At 39.3% G+C, this 15,924-nt stretch overlaps 1 protein-coding gene across 2 annotated transcripts in view; it reads left to right on the top strand.

The window, feature by feature from the left end:
* The window catches only part of LOC124883950 (glutamate receptor ionotropic, kainate 1), a 34,511-nt gene that overhangs the window by 16,404 nt on the left and 2,183 nt on the right, over window positions 1-15,924 (top strand). The window contains exons 4-12 of one of the 2 annotated variants that reach the window (XM_047391449.1): window positions 3,614-3,795; window positions 4,211-4,264; window positions 5,007-5,180; window positions 10,474-10,617; window positions 12,622-12,729; window positions 13,896-13,934; window positions 15,003-15,116; window positions 15,217-15,420; window positions 15,510-15,733. In XM_047391449.1, coding sequence (XP_047247405.1) covers window positions 3,614-3,795; window positions 4,211-4,264; window positions 5,007-5,180; window positions 10,474-10,617; window positions 12,622-12,729; window positions 13,896-13,934; window positions 15,003-15,116; window positions 15,217-15,420; window positions 15,510-15,733 — 1,243 coding nt within the window. The remainder of the gene's footprint in view (window positions 1-3,613; window positions 3,796-4,210; window positions 4,265-5,006; window positions 5,181-10,473; window positions 10,618-12,621; window positions 12,730-13,895; window positions 13,935-15,002; window positions 15,117-15,216; window positions 15,421-15,509; window positions 15,734-15,924) is intronic. The other variant, XM_047391450.1, reaches the window with a different exon arrangement.

The raw sequence follows: 15,924 nt of genomic DNA, 5'->3' as shown, positions 1-15,924 counted from the left end.
TTGAATGAGGTGTGTCCAAACTTTTGGTCTGTACTGTATACAGGTCCTTTTCAAAATATTAGCATATTGTGATAAAGTTAATTATTTTCCATAATGTCATGATGAAAATTTAACATTAATATATTTTAGATTCATTGCACACTAACTGAAATATTTCAGGTCTTTTATTGTCTTAATACGGATGATTTTGGCATACAGCTCATGAAAATCCAAAATTCCTATCTCACAAAATTAGCATATCATTAAAAGGGTCTCTAAACGAGCTATGAACCTAATCATCTGAATCAACGAGTTAACTCTAAACACCTACAAAAGATTCCTGAGGCCTTTAAAACTCCCAGCCTGGTTCATCACTCAAAACCCCAATCATGGGTAAGACTGCCGACCTGACTGCTGTCCAGAAGGCCACTATTGACACCCTCAAGCAAGAGGGTAAGACACAGAAAGAAATTTCTGAACGAATAGGCTATTCCCAGAGTGCTGTATCAAGGGACCTCAGTGGGAAGTCTGTGGGAAGGAAAATGTGTGGCAGAAAATGCTGCACAACGAGAAGAGGTGACCGGACCCTGAGAAATATTGTGGAGAAGGGCCGATTCCAGACCTTGGGGGACCTGCGGAAGCAGTGGACTGAGTCTGGAGTAGAAACATCCAGAGCCACCGTGCACAGGCGTGTGCAGGAAATGGGCTACAGGTGCCGCATTCCCCAGGTCAAGCCACTTTTGAACCAGAAACAGCGGCAGAAGCGCCTGACCTGGGCTACAGAGAAGCAGCACTGAACTGTTGCTCAGTGGTCCAAAGTACTTTTTTTGGATGAAAGCAAATTCTGCATGTCATTCGGAAATCAAGGTGCCAGAGTCTGGAGGAAGACTGAGGAGAAGGAAATGCCAAAATGCCAGAAGTCCAGTGTCAAGTACACACAGTCAGTGATGGTCTGGGGTACCGTGTCAGCTGCTGGTGTTGGTCCACTGTGTTTTATCAAGGGCAGGGTCAATGCAGCTAGCTATCAGGAGATTGTGGAGCACTTCATGCTTCCATCTGCTGAAAAGCTTTATGGAGATGAAGATTTCATTTTTCAGCACGACCTGGCACCTGCTCGCAGTGCCAAAACCACTGGTAAATGGTTTACTGATCATGGTATCACTGTGCTCAATTGGCCTGCCAACTCTCCTGACCTGAACCCCATAGAGAATCTGTGGGATATTGTGAAGAGTACGTGGAGAGACTCAAGACCCAACTCTCTGGATGAGGTAAAGGCCGCTATCGAAGCATCCTGGGCCTCCATAAGACTTCAGCAGTGCCACAGGCTGATAGAGGTTGAAGCAGTCATTTCTGCAAAAGGATTCCCGACCAAGTATTGAGTGCATAACTGTACATGAAGGTACATGAAGGTTGACGTTTTTTGTATTAAAAACACTTTTCTTTTATTGGTCGGATGAAATATGCTAATTTTGTGAGATAGGAATTTTGGGTTTTCATGAGCTGTATGCCAAAATCATCCGTATAAAGACAATAAAAGACCTGAAATATTTCAGTTAGTGTGCAATGAATCTAAAATATATGAATGTTAAATTTGCATCATGACATTATGGAAAATAATGAACTTTATCACAATATGCTAATATTTTGAGAAGGACCTGTATATATATATGTATATGTATGTATAACAGTAGCGAATGTAATGTATTTCGACTGGTTTCATATAGCTAAATATATATGCACATTTCAGCTGATCAAAATACTTTTATCTCAAAATTAACCAAAGACTTACCAACATGAAAGTCAAGCATTCGCTAAAGGGGATCTGTTCCTCGATAACTTTCTAATAATAAAGAATAAAGTATTGCATTTAAACTGTCTAACGGTAAACTTTGGCTGCAAATTAGCAACCTTTGTGGCTTTACTTGTACACAAATGGACTTTAATTTTTTATTAATAAATGTACCCATTGTAACGCTAACTTAGCGAAGCTAATCAAACATCAGCCTCCAAACATTTTACAGTCGTCCAGCAGATGGCACTGTCGCAAAAACATAACTAGAACTGCGGGTCTGAACGTGCGTCTGAAACTGCGGTCTTTGCTGTGTGTCCGTAATCATACTCTTCAGTATTTCCTATCACTGCCCTCTAGAGGTCCTCCTGAAGAACTGCGATTATAAAATTGGTTAAAAGAACATGTGACAAATGAAGAATTCGCAAATTTATATTCATAATTAGATCTTAGCATGTTTTAAATAGTTGTTGGTTGTTAAACAAACAGAAAACATATTTGTTTTAGAAAGTTGTCATCATTGCTTCTGTGCTTGGACTAAACACAACGTTGGAATGAGAGATGGCTAGCTTAGGAAAGCTAGTTATGGTTTTATTTAATTTTTTCCACACATTCATCTTTCATTTTAGTATGAAATAACTTGAACTGTGACATTTTTGATAATGAAAAATTTACCAGTCAATGTTACTAGTCAAAATATGTAAAAAATGTAAATCAATCATACAAAAATGTAAAAGATCATTTTAAAAACTCACTGATTCTACATACACTCTGTTTTGCTTGTTGATCTACATTCTGTCTCCAAGTCATATACAGTGCCTTGTAAAATAATATTAATCCAATCAAACATTTTTACATTATTTTTGTTTACAATTACGACTTCTAATGTATTTTATGGGGTTTTTAATGTCCATCGACTGACACAAAGTAGTGCATAACTTTTAAAAAATCTTATAGGGCACTGTTTGATCCATCATTTGAAAACAGTAGCAGTATGGCAAAATCATGATCCATCATTACAAAATTACAAACCTATCATTACTGATTTCCATCTAAACTTACAGGGGGACTAGAAGAGGATTCATCAAAGAAGTTGTTCTTGGTGACTCTAGAGGAACTGCAGAGATCCACAGCTTAGGTTTTAGTACTGCACTCAACAAATTTAGCCTTTATGAAAGAGTGGTAAGAACAATCAAAATTTAACTTTGTGTCTTTAATGCAAAATTTAACTTTGTTTCCTTAATACAAAATGCGATGTAGAAAGAAACTTACACTAGCCTTGAACCTTGAACATACCATCTTCACTGTCAAACATGGTAGTGGTACTTAGGCAGAGATTCAACTTTCAACTGGACAACAACTCTAAACATACAAACAGAGCTTCAAGCACTGCTTTAGATCACAGCATATTTCTGTTAGAATGGCCCAGTCATAGTCCAGACCTAAATCCAAGGGAGAATCTGTGTCAAGACTAAATTAATGTTCCCATGTGTGTCCATTTTTCAAAGAGATATAGGCAAAAACATTTTAGTCTTTAGATTTGCACAACTGACAAAGACTCCAAAAGACTTGTACCTGTAAATAAGTAAGTGCCCACCTAATTTGTTCAGGTTTTTATTTGTACAAAAATGTTAGAAACTATGTATTTCTTGCTTTTCCCTTTATAGTTATGCTCTACTTTGTTTTGGCCTATCACATAAAATCCAAATAAGATACATTCAAGTTTGTGGTTAAGAACGGTACTTTTTACCTCAGGATAGGTGAATATTGTTTACTGCTTGGTTTAGTGCCACTTAAATGTGCAAAGTGTTTTTCAATAATGGTGGTCTGCTGTTTAAATTAAAGGCCTCATTCGTTTGCAAGAGTTGATTAAAGCTCCATCAAGATACACCATCAAAATCAAGATCCGGCAGCTTCCATCAGGAAGCAAGGATGCCCGTCCCCTGCTGAAAGAGATGAAGAAGGGGAAGGAATTCTTTGTCATCTTTGACTGCTCTTACCAAACATCAGCTGACGTCCTAAAGCAGGTAAACAAATTTTATAGGTACATTGGCCACAGATCTATAGAAGTTTTCTTTTAACATGTCTAAATATAGAATGTGCTGCTGTGGTTCTTTGCAGTGCTCTGTGTTTAATATTCACTCTGAGCAAAATTAGTCCAATTCTACTCCCTGGAGAAATCCCATTTCCTTTTTCCAATCCAGGAAGAGATGCTGCACAGATTAATTAGAGACAGGAGCAAATTGTGGCATTTATTCACAAGGACCCATGTTAAAACAAACTATGCAAATAGAACAAAATGAGCCAATCAAAGTAAATGAATGCATTGCCAAAATTGTGGTTTGGGTTTGTCCTAAAAAATGAAAATCAAGATTTTTCACTGCATACCTTTAAAAAGTGCATTTAAAGGGAAAACTGAATACCATCTTTATTTCTATTTAGATTCTGTCCATGGGAATGATGACTGAATATTATCACTACTTTTTCACCACACTGGTAAGGAAAAATAGTCCACAAGTGAGCTGATTTAAGGAAAGAGCTTTGTCTTATGATGTTACTCTTTAAAAATGATTGCGAAACATATAAAAACAATGTATATGAATACAAGTTGGTTATTCCACATTCAGTTCTATGTCTCTGTCATAATTATGTGGGATTTTACCTGACACAGTTTTAGGCAGGCTGCACGGTGGTGCAGTTGGTAGCACTGTTGCCTTGCAGCAAGAAGGTCCTGGGTTCGATTCCCAGCTGGGGGTCTTTCTGCATGGAGTTTGCATGTTCTCCCCGTGCATGCATAGGTTCTCACTGGGTACTCCAGTTTCTTCCCACAGTCCAAAGACATGCCAGTTAGGTTAATTGGTCACTCTAAATTGCCCTTAGGTGTATGAATGAGTTTGTGTATGGTTGTATGTGTGTTGCCCTGTGATGGACTGGTGACCTGTCCAGGGTGTACCCTGCCTCTTGTCCATAGACTGCTGGAGATAGGCACCAGCTTCCCCACGACCCACTATGGAATAAGTGGTAGAAAATGACTGACTGACTGACAGTTTTAGGTGTTTGCTTTATTATATGTTGGATATAAAATAATTAGGTAATTGCTTAATGTTTCAGTTCTCTTGACATAATTCTATGCTACCACTTGACTATTGGCCTAACAGTTTATTTAAAATCTTTTTATTTAATTTTAAAGCATATTAAATTAATTCGGCATCTTAGATCGAGTTGTTAAACTTTACAGGACTTGTTCGCCCTTGACCTGGAGCCCTACCGCTACAGTGGGGTCAACATGACAGGATTTAGGCTGCTCAATGTGGATAATCCTAAAGTTGCTTCAGTGCTGGAGAGGTGGGCCATGGAGCGACTGCAGGCTCCTTCCAAGGTCGAGATTGGAATGATGGAGGGAATGATGACTGTAAGTTTAATTTGTCATACCAATCTGGGCAGAAGCTTACATACACTCATGATAGACATGATTTCATATTAATTATTGGTCTGAATTTTTGTAACTGTTTATTTTTAAATGTGGAATGATAATGAAACATACAGTGTCTGTATGTTTTCAGAGCAATAATTGGAAGAATAAATTTGAATTAACTGTGGATTCTTTAATTCCCCCACAAATATTTTGTTAAATTCCCCTAAGCAAGTTTCAGGGAAATCATACATTTTTGTAGCCATAAGCTAGATCTGGGCTGGATATTCTACCCTCTTAGAAGAAATAACAGTTCTGCTAAGAATTATTTAGAACTCATTCTAAAATTGCGCCACTCAAGGTAGCAGCATGTTGGAGTAGCTCTGTTGCTTTCATGCTGATTTTTTCTTTTTAAAAACTTTAATTCCACATTTTATGGTTGAAACGTTGCTTTTTGGACAATTACTCATGAGGCGTAACCATAGCAACAATATGGGGTATTTTTTACAACCAGCAGTAGCAGATTAATATCCCAAAAGCTCAAATAATACCTCAACTAAAGCCCCGAATCCCATATGAGTTGCAAAGGAGGCGTCATGGATACAGAGCTGGAGCAAATAGGACAGAGAGAAGAACGCTGAAACAATCTCTTTCACCAGTCATGTGTTACACTGAGACATGGCTGCAGGATCATACCCCCAACTCCAAGGTCTCACTGCCGAGTTTCCGACCATATGAGCACACATATATTTTAAGAGCAGGATCAAAAGCAAATTAGGTGGATTAGCAGTGCTTGTCAACAATAGATGGTGTAATCCAGAAACATGCTACTGTGAAGTCTCACCTCTACAGCCCGGAAATTGAGCTGTTAGCGGTAAGGTAAGTTACAGACAAAACACTCCAATGCATTTGTGGTAATATCTTGTTGGGATTATGAATCTGAGAATAGTATTTAATATTTAATATTAAGATTTTAATAATTTATCAAATAATATTTCGGTCTGTTAAGGGTTGTCCTGTGAATACCAGCCCAGTAAGGCGATGGTATTAGGACCAAATAGAAAGGTGTGAGACGAGCTCTGACATTATTGAACAGCATCAACTCTGCAGACACATGTAATGAATTCACACAATTTCTTAAAATACAAGAATTTATTAACAAACATAAGTCAACTCAAAGTCAAACATATTTCAATTAACAAACCCTTATCTTTCTGGAGAAATGGGGCTTAATGGTCTTTACTTAGTTATCAAATTTAGTAAAATGATGTTAGGTACACATTATTTACTGGATTGAAAACTAAACCTTTCTGGGTAAATATTATTTGGCAGCAAGCACACGTCCTTACCTGTTAGCAGTTAAAGCTAACAAAGAAGCTTATAGCTTAGGACCAGAATCAAACCCACACCTTTAAATATACTGTCAATAAAAGATTTAAAATGCATAAGCGCGGACGGCGCGTTACGGCCGATCTTCTGTGTTTAAAATCACCCTTTAAATAAAGTTTGTCTTAACTTTAAAAACACACAGACAAAGAACACAAAACTGAACATGTGTGCTGCAGATATTCTGCTAGCACCAAGATAGCTCAGTTCAACACAAACAATACCAAACTTCATAAAATGAAAAATGTTTAGATCATTTCATTCTAAATCCTTCTATTTCTCTGCTCTGCCCAAACCTAACCTCGTATGAACTGTGCTGAGGAAAAGCTGTTCGGGCGACAATGAAGTTGGAAGAGAGCTCTGTGAACAAAGGGTTAGCTTCCAGCTAACCTCCGTAGCTGTGGCTGGAAGACGGCTCATTCTGTCCGCTGACCACACTGCACGTTAACTGCCGTAATGCGGCTACTCGTTTGTCCTCCTCTCAGGCAAGGAAAACCGCTTCACTCGGCTTGTAGAGACAGCGTCTCTGCAGGGACTTCTCTGGGACACCGTTTGCTTCTGCAGGCCTCAGAGAGAAAGTCAAGCCAGGCGTGAACCTTAATTCCCATTTTCATGAATGAATGCTGGGTACACAAACAGTTATTCACTCATACTTAACTTGTGCATATGATCGCATGATCTTATGACACTCTTGGATCCAGTTGAAGAGTTATGTCTTTTTGCCAGGAAAGAGACATCAGCCTGTGGAAGAGGTCGGCTTGTTGGAGAGGGGGTGCTCTTATTCAGACAGTGGCATCATGGGAAGTCTGCTGCTACCCCCCTTTCCTCAGTTGCTGGAAGTCAGTTAAATGCAATTTATTTTGAAAGTTCCAGAAAAGTGTGGACCGGAGTTTTAATTTTGTTTCCATGGCTGGGTCCCAACAGTCTGATGATTTTTTTTTCTGGCCTCAGTCTCTGTTACACTTCCAACGTTTTAACAGTTTGTCATCTTCTCCACCAGAAAAAAGTTGGATTTGTTTTATGTAAATGTCAAGACCTCCTCTGAGCAAATCAGATCTTGTTTTTTTCTGCTCTGAGTATAAACCCCTTGTTCAGAGGCAACCTGTAATGAAGAGAACTGTGAGAAGGAAATTATTGAGGAATAAACAGAAGCAATCTAAACTCAAGATTAGAGACAACAAAGAGCTTTACAGGAAAAGGCTGAATATCATACTTCAGCAGAACAATATCAGAAATGTGTGGTCAGGGATGAAGAATATCACAGGCTTTAAGCAGAAGGAGGATCAGATAGATGGAAGTATGTAGAGAACAAATTAACTGAAAACATTCTTCAATAGGTTCCGTTCAGAAACAAGATCAGCATGCTTCTCTCCTGTCTCCAGTCACATTGACATCCGACCCTCCTTTGACCCACAGTTTTCCGATCACACCTCAAATATTTTTATCTTCCACCTCAGCCATGGGCCCTTCTACTTATATGTTTGTCTTCAACCAAATGAAGAGATGCTTGTTTTTCCCATGTCCCCATCAACCCCCCCTCCACCTGTCACTGGAAGTCAGATGAAGAGGCAGCTGGAGAGACTGAACCGAAACAATGCGGCAGGTCCAGATGGCAGAGACGCTCTGTGGCATTTTGCAGCACAGCCTGACCCGGGAGGTTTTGCTGTTGTGGAAGACGTACTACCTTGTTTCGGCTCCAAAGAAAACTCACCCATCAGTCCTCAATGACTTTAGACCTGATGTACTGACATCCCACATTATGAAGGTCATAGAGAGACACCTATTGGCCCACCTGAGTAAGCGAACAATGAACCATCAGGACCCCCTTCAGTTTGCTTATCGACATGGGGTTGGAGTTGAAGATGCCATCATACACCTGCTTCGAAAAAACCCCACTGTCGTCTTGACAAAGCAAGCAGCACTGAGGATCATATTCTTTGAGGTCTCTGGTGCATTTAACACATTTCAGCCTGATTAACTTTGTCATAAACTCCAGAAGGCTCAGGTGGAATCCTCAACAATCGGCAGAATCAATGACCATCTGACAAACAGACCACAGTGTGTGAGACTGAAATGTTGTTTGTCAGGTAGTCAGTAGCAGAGGGGCAACAGTGGACTACTGTATACTCTCACCATCCTCTTTCACTATGAACAACACAGACTTCCAGTACATGACAGAGCCGAGTAATCTCCAGAAATACTCAGATGACTCTGCAGCGATGGGGTGTATCAGAAATGGGCAAGAGGCTCAGTGCAGAGAGATGATGGACTACTATTGAAAATACTTTGTATATATAACCAGCTTTTAATAATTATTGATAAACCTCCAATGTGGCTGAAGATAGTGCCATTACAGAGAGTTAATGTCGACCTGATTTATCCAGTTTGAAAAACAGTTTTGGTGTGTTTAGCACCATTGGTTGCAACACAACCTCACAGCATGATGCTGCCACCCCCCTGGTTAACATATAGTATTATACAGTCTTCAACAGATCTAAAGGCCTAAATATTCATCTGACCATCAACATTCTCTCCAGAAGACAGTTGGTTTATCCATGTGGACAGCTGAAAATTTGAGTCAATCTTGATGGTGTTAATTTCGGAACAGCTGGCTTTCTCTCAGCCAATGACAATGGAAAACTTACTTCACTGTGGACAGTCATGCTGGAGGTTCTGCAATTTCCAGTGCACAGCAGGCCTGTACCTTGGTGGTTTTTAGGTGAATCCTAAACATCCTAACCAAATCCCTTTCTTCTGAGGGGAACAGTTCAGGTGAAATGGTTAAAACCTCTACCCAATTGGGTATTCCAACCAGAAAATATTCCCAGACGCACATAAAAACTGATTTTGGAATGGATAAAGCAGGCTAACATTAGGCTTTCAGAATGGCCTTCCCGAAGCCCTGACCTCAACCCTATTGAAAATTTGTGGATTATGCTTAAAAACCAGATCTATGCCAGAAAACCAACCAGTTTAAAACCCCTCTACCAGTTCTGCCACAAAGAGTGGTCAAATATCCAACCAGAATTATGCCAAAAGCTTGTTGATGGCTACAAAAGTATGTGGTCAAAATGTAGCTTTCCAAAGGACATTTAAATACACATTACTGGGATGTTTGTATAAATTTTAAACAGTACTGTATGACCTATATAGTTATGAAGATGTGTGGATTACAGAAAGCAAATAATAAATTTAAACATGACTCCCATTCTGGCTTATTTTTGCTATGCATTGTATAATCAGTTTATCATTGAAAAAGAAAGATGACAATAAAAATCAATAACAGCCCAAAATTAATATGCTATTCATATTCAGAATGCCTGTATGTAAACGTCTGACCAGAAATATTTTCAATGTGTACATGCATGTTCAAGGCCTGTTTACAGGATAAGCTATGTTAACAACAGTGTAGTTTAAGAATGGCTTCACTCTGTGTTCAGTATGCAGCACCCTGGGGCTTTCAACACTTGATTTGGGGAAAGAAAAACTGAAAGAAAAAAAGTGCACAGACCTATCATCTTGCACAAGATCCTTGTTTGCCAGACTGTTTAAAACTATTTTCAAATGAAATAGTATCAGTTTTTGCAATTGCAAAGCAAGACATAATCTGTACATAAAATATATCATGTTTTGGAGGGAAGCAAAATGTCTTATTCAGATTAATTTAATTTTCATTCAAACATTTGATGCTGTGGATGCAGCAGTTATTCATGGAGGTCTCTGATTGTGTGTATAGTATAAAAATCACACACCAAACTGTGCTCTCTGTGAGTGATTGTGGTTGTTTTGTGTGATTGCATCTGATTTGAAGAACCACATGAGGCTTTGCACATACATCAACAGTCTTGATGTGATAAGTGCGCGGCATGTGATTTGTGATCCCACTGATGGATTATTTCTCTTCTAGACCGAAGCGGCTCTGATGTATGATGCTGTTTACATGGTGGCTGCTGCCTCACAACGCACCTCACAGATCACAGTCAGCTCTCTGCAGTGTCATCGACACAAACCCTGGCGCTTTGGATCGCGCTTCATGAACCTACTCAAAGACGTGAGTTAACTCCATCCATCCATCCATCCATCCATCCATCCATCCATCCATCCATCCATCCATCTTAGATTTTTGGGAAGCTGATTTTTATGTGAAAATACTCATTTGTGTGTTTATCCACAAAATAAGACAACTGTATGATTTCCAAATCTATGACAAATGAATACCATATGGTGTCATATTATAAACATGACAGTATTATCTAAGTAAAAATAAGATGAAAATGAAAAAAAACTGACAGGTGCTGTACCTTTTATTTAATATTTATATAAAGAGTTTCAACATCTATATAAGAAGCTTATTAGTTGGGACCGGTTCAAAGAGGATCATGTGGTGGTTGAAGGCAGAGATGTTGACATTGACGACAATGATGAAATTTTTAGTGCCTTGTTTATATGATGGAGAAGGACTATCATTCAGCCTTGAAGCAATTTTGGCAACCGTCTGGTGCCTCAGGAGAGGTAAGAAGTGCCTCACCAACACTGCTTACGTGCTGATCTTGATTATTGGGCTGTGGAAGGAGTACTTCAAGGATCTCCTCAATTCTGCCTTCAGGCCTTCCCTGGTGGAAGCAGAGACCAGGGACTCGGAGTTGGACTCATTCATCACCCAGGCCAAAGTCACTGAGTTGGTCAAAAAGCTTTGCAGTGGCAAGGCTGTGGGGGCAGATGAGTTCCGCCCTGAGTACCTCATGTCTGTGGATGTTGTGGGGCTGTTGACACGACTCTTCAGCATCGTGTGGCTGTCGGGGACAGTGCCTCTGGACTGGCAGACCAGGGTGGGTGTCCCCCTAAACAAGAAGGGGTAATGAAGAGTGTGTTCCAACTACAGGGGGATCACACTCCTCAGCCTCCCTGAGAAGGCCTATACCAGGTTGTTGGAGAGGGGAGTCCGGCTGATAGTCGAACTTCGGCCCTAGGGGCAGTGTGGTTTTTGTCCTGGTCATGGACCATTCTCTACAGGGTGCCTAACCAGTCCACATTGTGCTTTGTGGTCCTGGAGAAGGCATTCGACGGTGTCCCTCGTGGTGCCCTTTGGGGGACACTCTAGAACTATAGAGTCCAGGGTCCTTTATTAGGGGCTATCCGGTCTTTGTACAAGTAAAGCAGGAATTTGGTTTGCATTGAAGTCTGACAGGGCTGCCTTTTGTCACCATTGCTGTTTATAACTTTCATGGAAAGGGTTTCTAGGCACAACCAAGGGCCTGAAGGGTTTGGTTTGGGGATCAGTGGATTTCGTCTCGCCTCTTTGCAGATGACCGGGATGAGGATCAGCTCCTCCAATTCTGAGGCCATGGTTCTTGACTGGAAAAAGGGTGGCTTGCCCTCTCTGGGTTGGATTAGAGTTCCTGCCTCAAGTGCAGGAGTTCAAGTATCTTGGGGTCTTGTTCATGAGTGAGTGTAGAGTAGAGCGGGAGATCAACAAACGGTTTGGTGCGGCCACCACAGTAATGCAAACGCTGCAATGGTCCATTATGGTGAAGAGAGCTGAGCCAAAAGCGGGGGCTCTCAATTTACCAGTCAGTCTCGTTCCTACCCTCACCTTTAGGCATGAACTTTGGGTCATGACTGAAACAGCGAGACCCCGGTGGAGGCGGCTGAAATAGGCTTCCTCTGCAGGGTGGCCAGGGACTCCCTTAAAGATAGGATGAGGAGATTGGCCATCCGAGACCTCGGAGTAGAGCCCCTTAATCATCAACAGATTTCAAATTCTGAGCAATGCTGTTGAGAAGTTAAACTCAGGCCACATCTTTCTGCTCATTTATATCATCATCACAATGTTTAAGACTCGGACGTTTTATATTTTGACTGAGAATCCAGCCAATCAAAACAACCATTAAAATGCAGTTAATTGTTAGTTCTTTCCTAATGAAGATCTCATCATTTATACATTTCTCAGAAACTGTAATTTTTTTCTGGGCCTCTGCTTGATTCTGTAGTCATTCATTCATAAAAAAAAAATAATGATTTACTGTTTGTGTTTTCTGTCCTCTCTTTGACACAGACACAATGGGATGGTTTGACGGGACAAATCGCCATTAACAAAACAGATGGCTTGCGCAAAGAATTTGATTTAGATGTGATCAGCCTAAAGGAAGATGGTTTGGAGAAGGTGAACTCCCTGACTTATATATTCTGTTAGTGCAGGCCTATAAGAGTTAATATTACACAGAGCTGTCCAGAGGAAAAGATGTATGAAGCTACAGGCCAACTGCTGTTTACTCACTTTCAGTAACAGAAATTCAAAAAGAGAGATACAGTGCTGTCAGAAAATATTTGTCAAATTACAGATTTCTTCTGTTTTTTAATAGCAGAAAAAGATAACTTGAGTAACCACAAAAATGCAATTTTCAAAGTATGTTTTCATTTATAAGTGAAGGCTTACCAAACCAATTTGGCTCGATGTAAAAAAGCCCTCTAAACTTAGTAACTGGTTGGCCCACTCTTAGTGGCAAAAACTGACATAAAGCATTTGATAGAACTGAGTCTTTTTACATTGGTGTTGAAGAATTTTGGCCTTTCAGTCTATTCCATGCTGTCAGACACGTTCTGTTAAGTGACTTATTTATTCTCCTGTGAGTAATCAGGACATTGCCAACATTTGGTTCATCACACTTAACTTGAGATTTAACAAAAGGGGCATTTGAAAACTGCATTTTGAATGTACTCAATATATCTTTGTCTGATATTAAACCTTTTCATGATCTGAAACATGTCAGTGTTACAAAAAAGCGAAAACAGAAGAAATATGTAAGGGGCAAATACTTTTTCACAGCACTGCACTGTACACTTGAGCTATAATTTCATTTTTTAAAAACTAACTCATGCTATGACAACAAAGCTTGTGTGTCTGATTATTATTTTTAGATTTTCAACAGCTTTTCTACAGTTTTTTGCTCAGTAATATTTTAATGAAAAGTATACTTCCTAGCTAGTGTTCAGATTATAATTTAAATAAAGAAATTTGTAAAATGTTTTGACACAATGCTGCAAATAGTTGTACTTCCCTAAATGCTGACCGTCCTTTTATCTCACTGACAATAGTATACGGCATTTTGGCATTGCAGTAAGAGATTTATTATCTTTAAATGCAATCTACCTAAATACTTTCAGGTAACTTCCAATAATTTACAGTGAAAAATAAAACTAAATGAAAACTTACTGGAGGGAGTTAGTTTCCACATTGACCTTAAAGTCAAAATTATCATCTATTCTTGTATTTAGACTTAAGCTAAGGGCCCTGTGATTAAATTTCTTTCTCTTTATTGTTTTTGCAAGTCAATGACGGGCAACCGCCTCAATAAAGTGTGGAAAAAGGTCTGTATTTTAGCTACTCTGGCAGGCTAAAATAATAATAATATTTCCCGAATGCTTGCTGTTATATTTTCTCTTTTTAATAAAAAAGGTTTAGGAACTGTTGGGAAGAAATGTTTCTGCACTGGCTGCATCGTTTCTTGTTGTGTTCTGTTTCCTTACCTGTATTTTTCAATTTGTGTAACAATCTCAAACCTTTCCTTCTGGTGTAATGTTTTTTGCTACCAACTCCTATTATGGTCAGAAGTTGACTATCATTCATCACGGATATTAATGTCACATTAATTCTGTCTGTTTAGTGATGCATTTAACCTGATCTTTTTCATGGGTGGAATAATTTTACAGCACACAGCTGTAATGACTTAAAAAACAAGAATTGGATGCAGATATCTGAATTTATTGTGCTATTTATCTAATCCAAACAGTGTCAAAATTATACACACTGACTCAAATACACACACCCAAACTAATATTTGACAAAATGTCTCTTTAAGAGTGGAACCTCAAACATTCAGCTTTGGTAAAAATAAAGAAGTTTCTACCATAATTCTGGCTTTTATTTCAATTTTTTTGGCTTTTAAGCATATGGTAGAGGTTGGGACCATCTCAAAAGGTTTCTGTTGCCTTTTCTATTTATGTTCTATTTATTCTATTTGTGTCAGCCAATTGTAACACATACCCCCTAATATCTGGTTAAATATCACTTGGCAAGTTCCAAAGGAAACAAAAGCTTTTTACAGGTCAGAAGCTTGTTGATGGCTACAATTTTGACCAAATGTGTTTTAGAGAAAATCCACATAAACTAGACAGCAATGGCACACGATTATTGTTTAAAAAAATATTAAAGTTGTATGTTGTCTGATAATTCCACCCAGGGTCAAATAAATTATTAAAAACCCCATATTAAAATGGGATTTGTGCTGAAGATATGTGTTTGAAGTTCCGACTGGAATTGTACCGGTTTCTGTTCCCTCCTGTGTTGTTTTCCCTGAATGCGTGTAGGTTGATTTAGTCTCAGGTCTGCATTCTCCTTTTGGTGTAGGTATTTAGATGTTTTCTTCTTCCCCACAGATAGGTATCTGGAACTCCCAGACGGGCCTTAATTTAACAGAAACCAGCAAGGACTCTTCAACAAATGTCACAGACTCAATGGCCAATAGGACCCTCATTGTCACTACTATTCTGGTAGGAACAGAAAAAAATTTAATCAGCAGTAAGCACTTGATTAGGCATACCTTAATACTCTTTCAAACTAAATTAGTGTACCTTATATGTCCTTTACCAGGAAAATCCGTATGTCATGTATAAAAAATCCGATAAGCCGCTATATGGTAATGACCGCTTTGAAGGTTACTGCCTCGACTTGCTCAAGGAGCTCTCCAACATTTTGGGCTTCTCCTATGAGGTTAAACTGGTGTCAGATGGAAAATACGGAGCACAGAATGACAAGGGGGAGTGGAATGGCATGGTGCGAGAACTTATTGACCATGTAAGTATTGCTCTGGGTTTCCTTTTACTGGAGGAATAAAAGAAGTAGTCTGTAACATCACATGAAAGTGGGATTTTGTTTGGTCCCAGGTGGCTGACCTCGCTGTGGCCCCTCTTACCATCACATACGTCAGGGAAAAGGTGATAGACTTCTCAAAGCCCTTCATGACATTAGGAATCAGCATCCTTTACCACAAACCCAATGGCACAAATCCAGGAGTGTTCTCCTTTCTCAACCCGCTCTCTCCTGATATCTGGATGTATGTTTTGCTGGCATGCCTTGGAGTCAGCTGTGTGCTGTTTGTCATCGCCAGGTAATCTCATACAGGAATGAAAGTAAACCAATTAGTTAGACAGTAATACATGGTAAGTTTTTTTATGAGCTCAAAATTGTTTTAAATTGTTTTCACACAATGATGGATTAAATAACAGAGAAGTACAGTTTTTGTTATCATTAAGGGATTTTTAGAGATATAAACAAGAGAATTCAACCAAAATCCAGCTG

This window comes from Girardinichthys multiradiatus, chromosome 18 (assembly GCF_021462225.1).
Source record: "Girardinichthys multiradiatus isolate DD_20200921_A chromosome 18, DD_fGirMul_XY1, whole genome shotgun sequence".
Classification (NCBI taxonomy): domain Eukaryota; kingdom Metazoa; phylum Chordata; class Actinopteri; order Cyprinodontiformes; family Goodeidae; genus Girardinichthys; species Girardinichthys multiradiatus.
The sequence above is the reverse complement of the archived record's forward strand: the minus strand, read 5'-3'. Positions and strand labels throughout refer to the sequence as shown.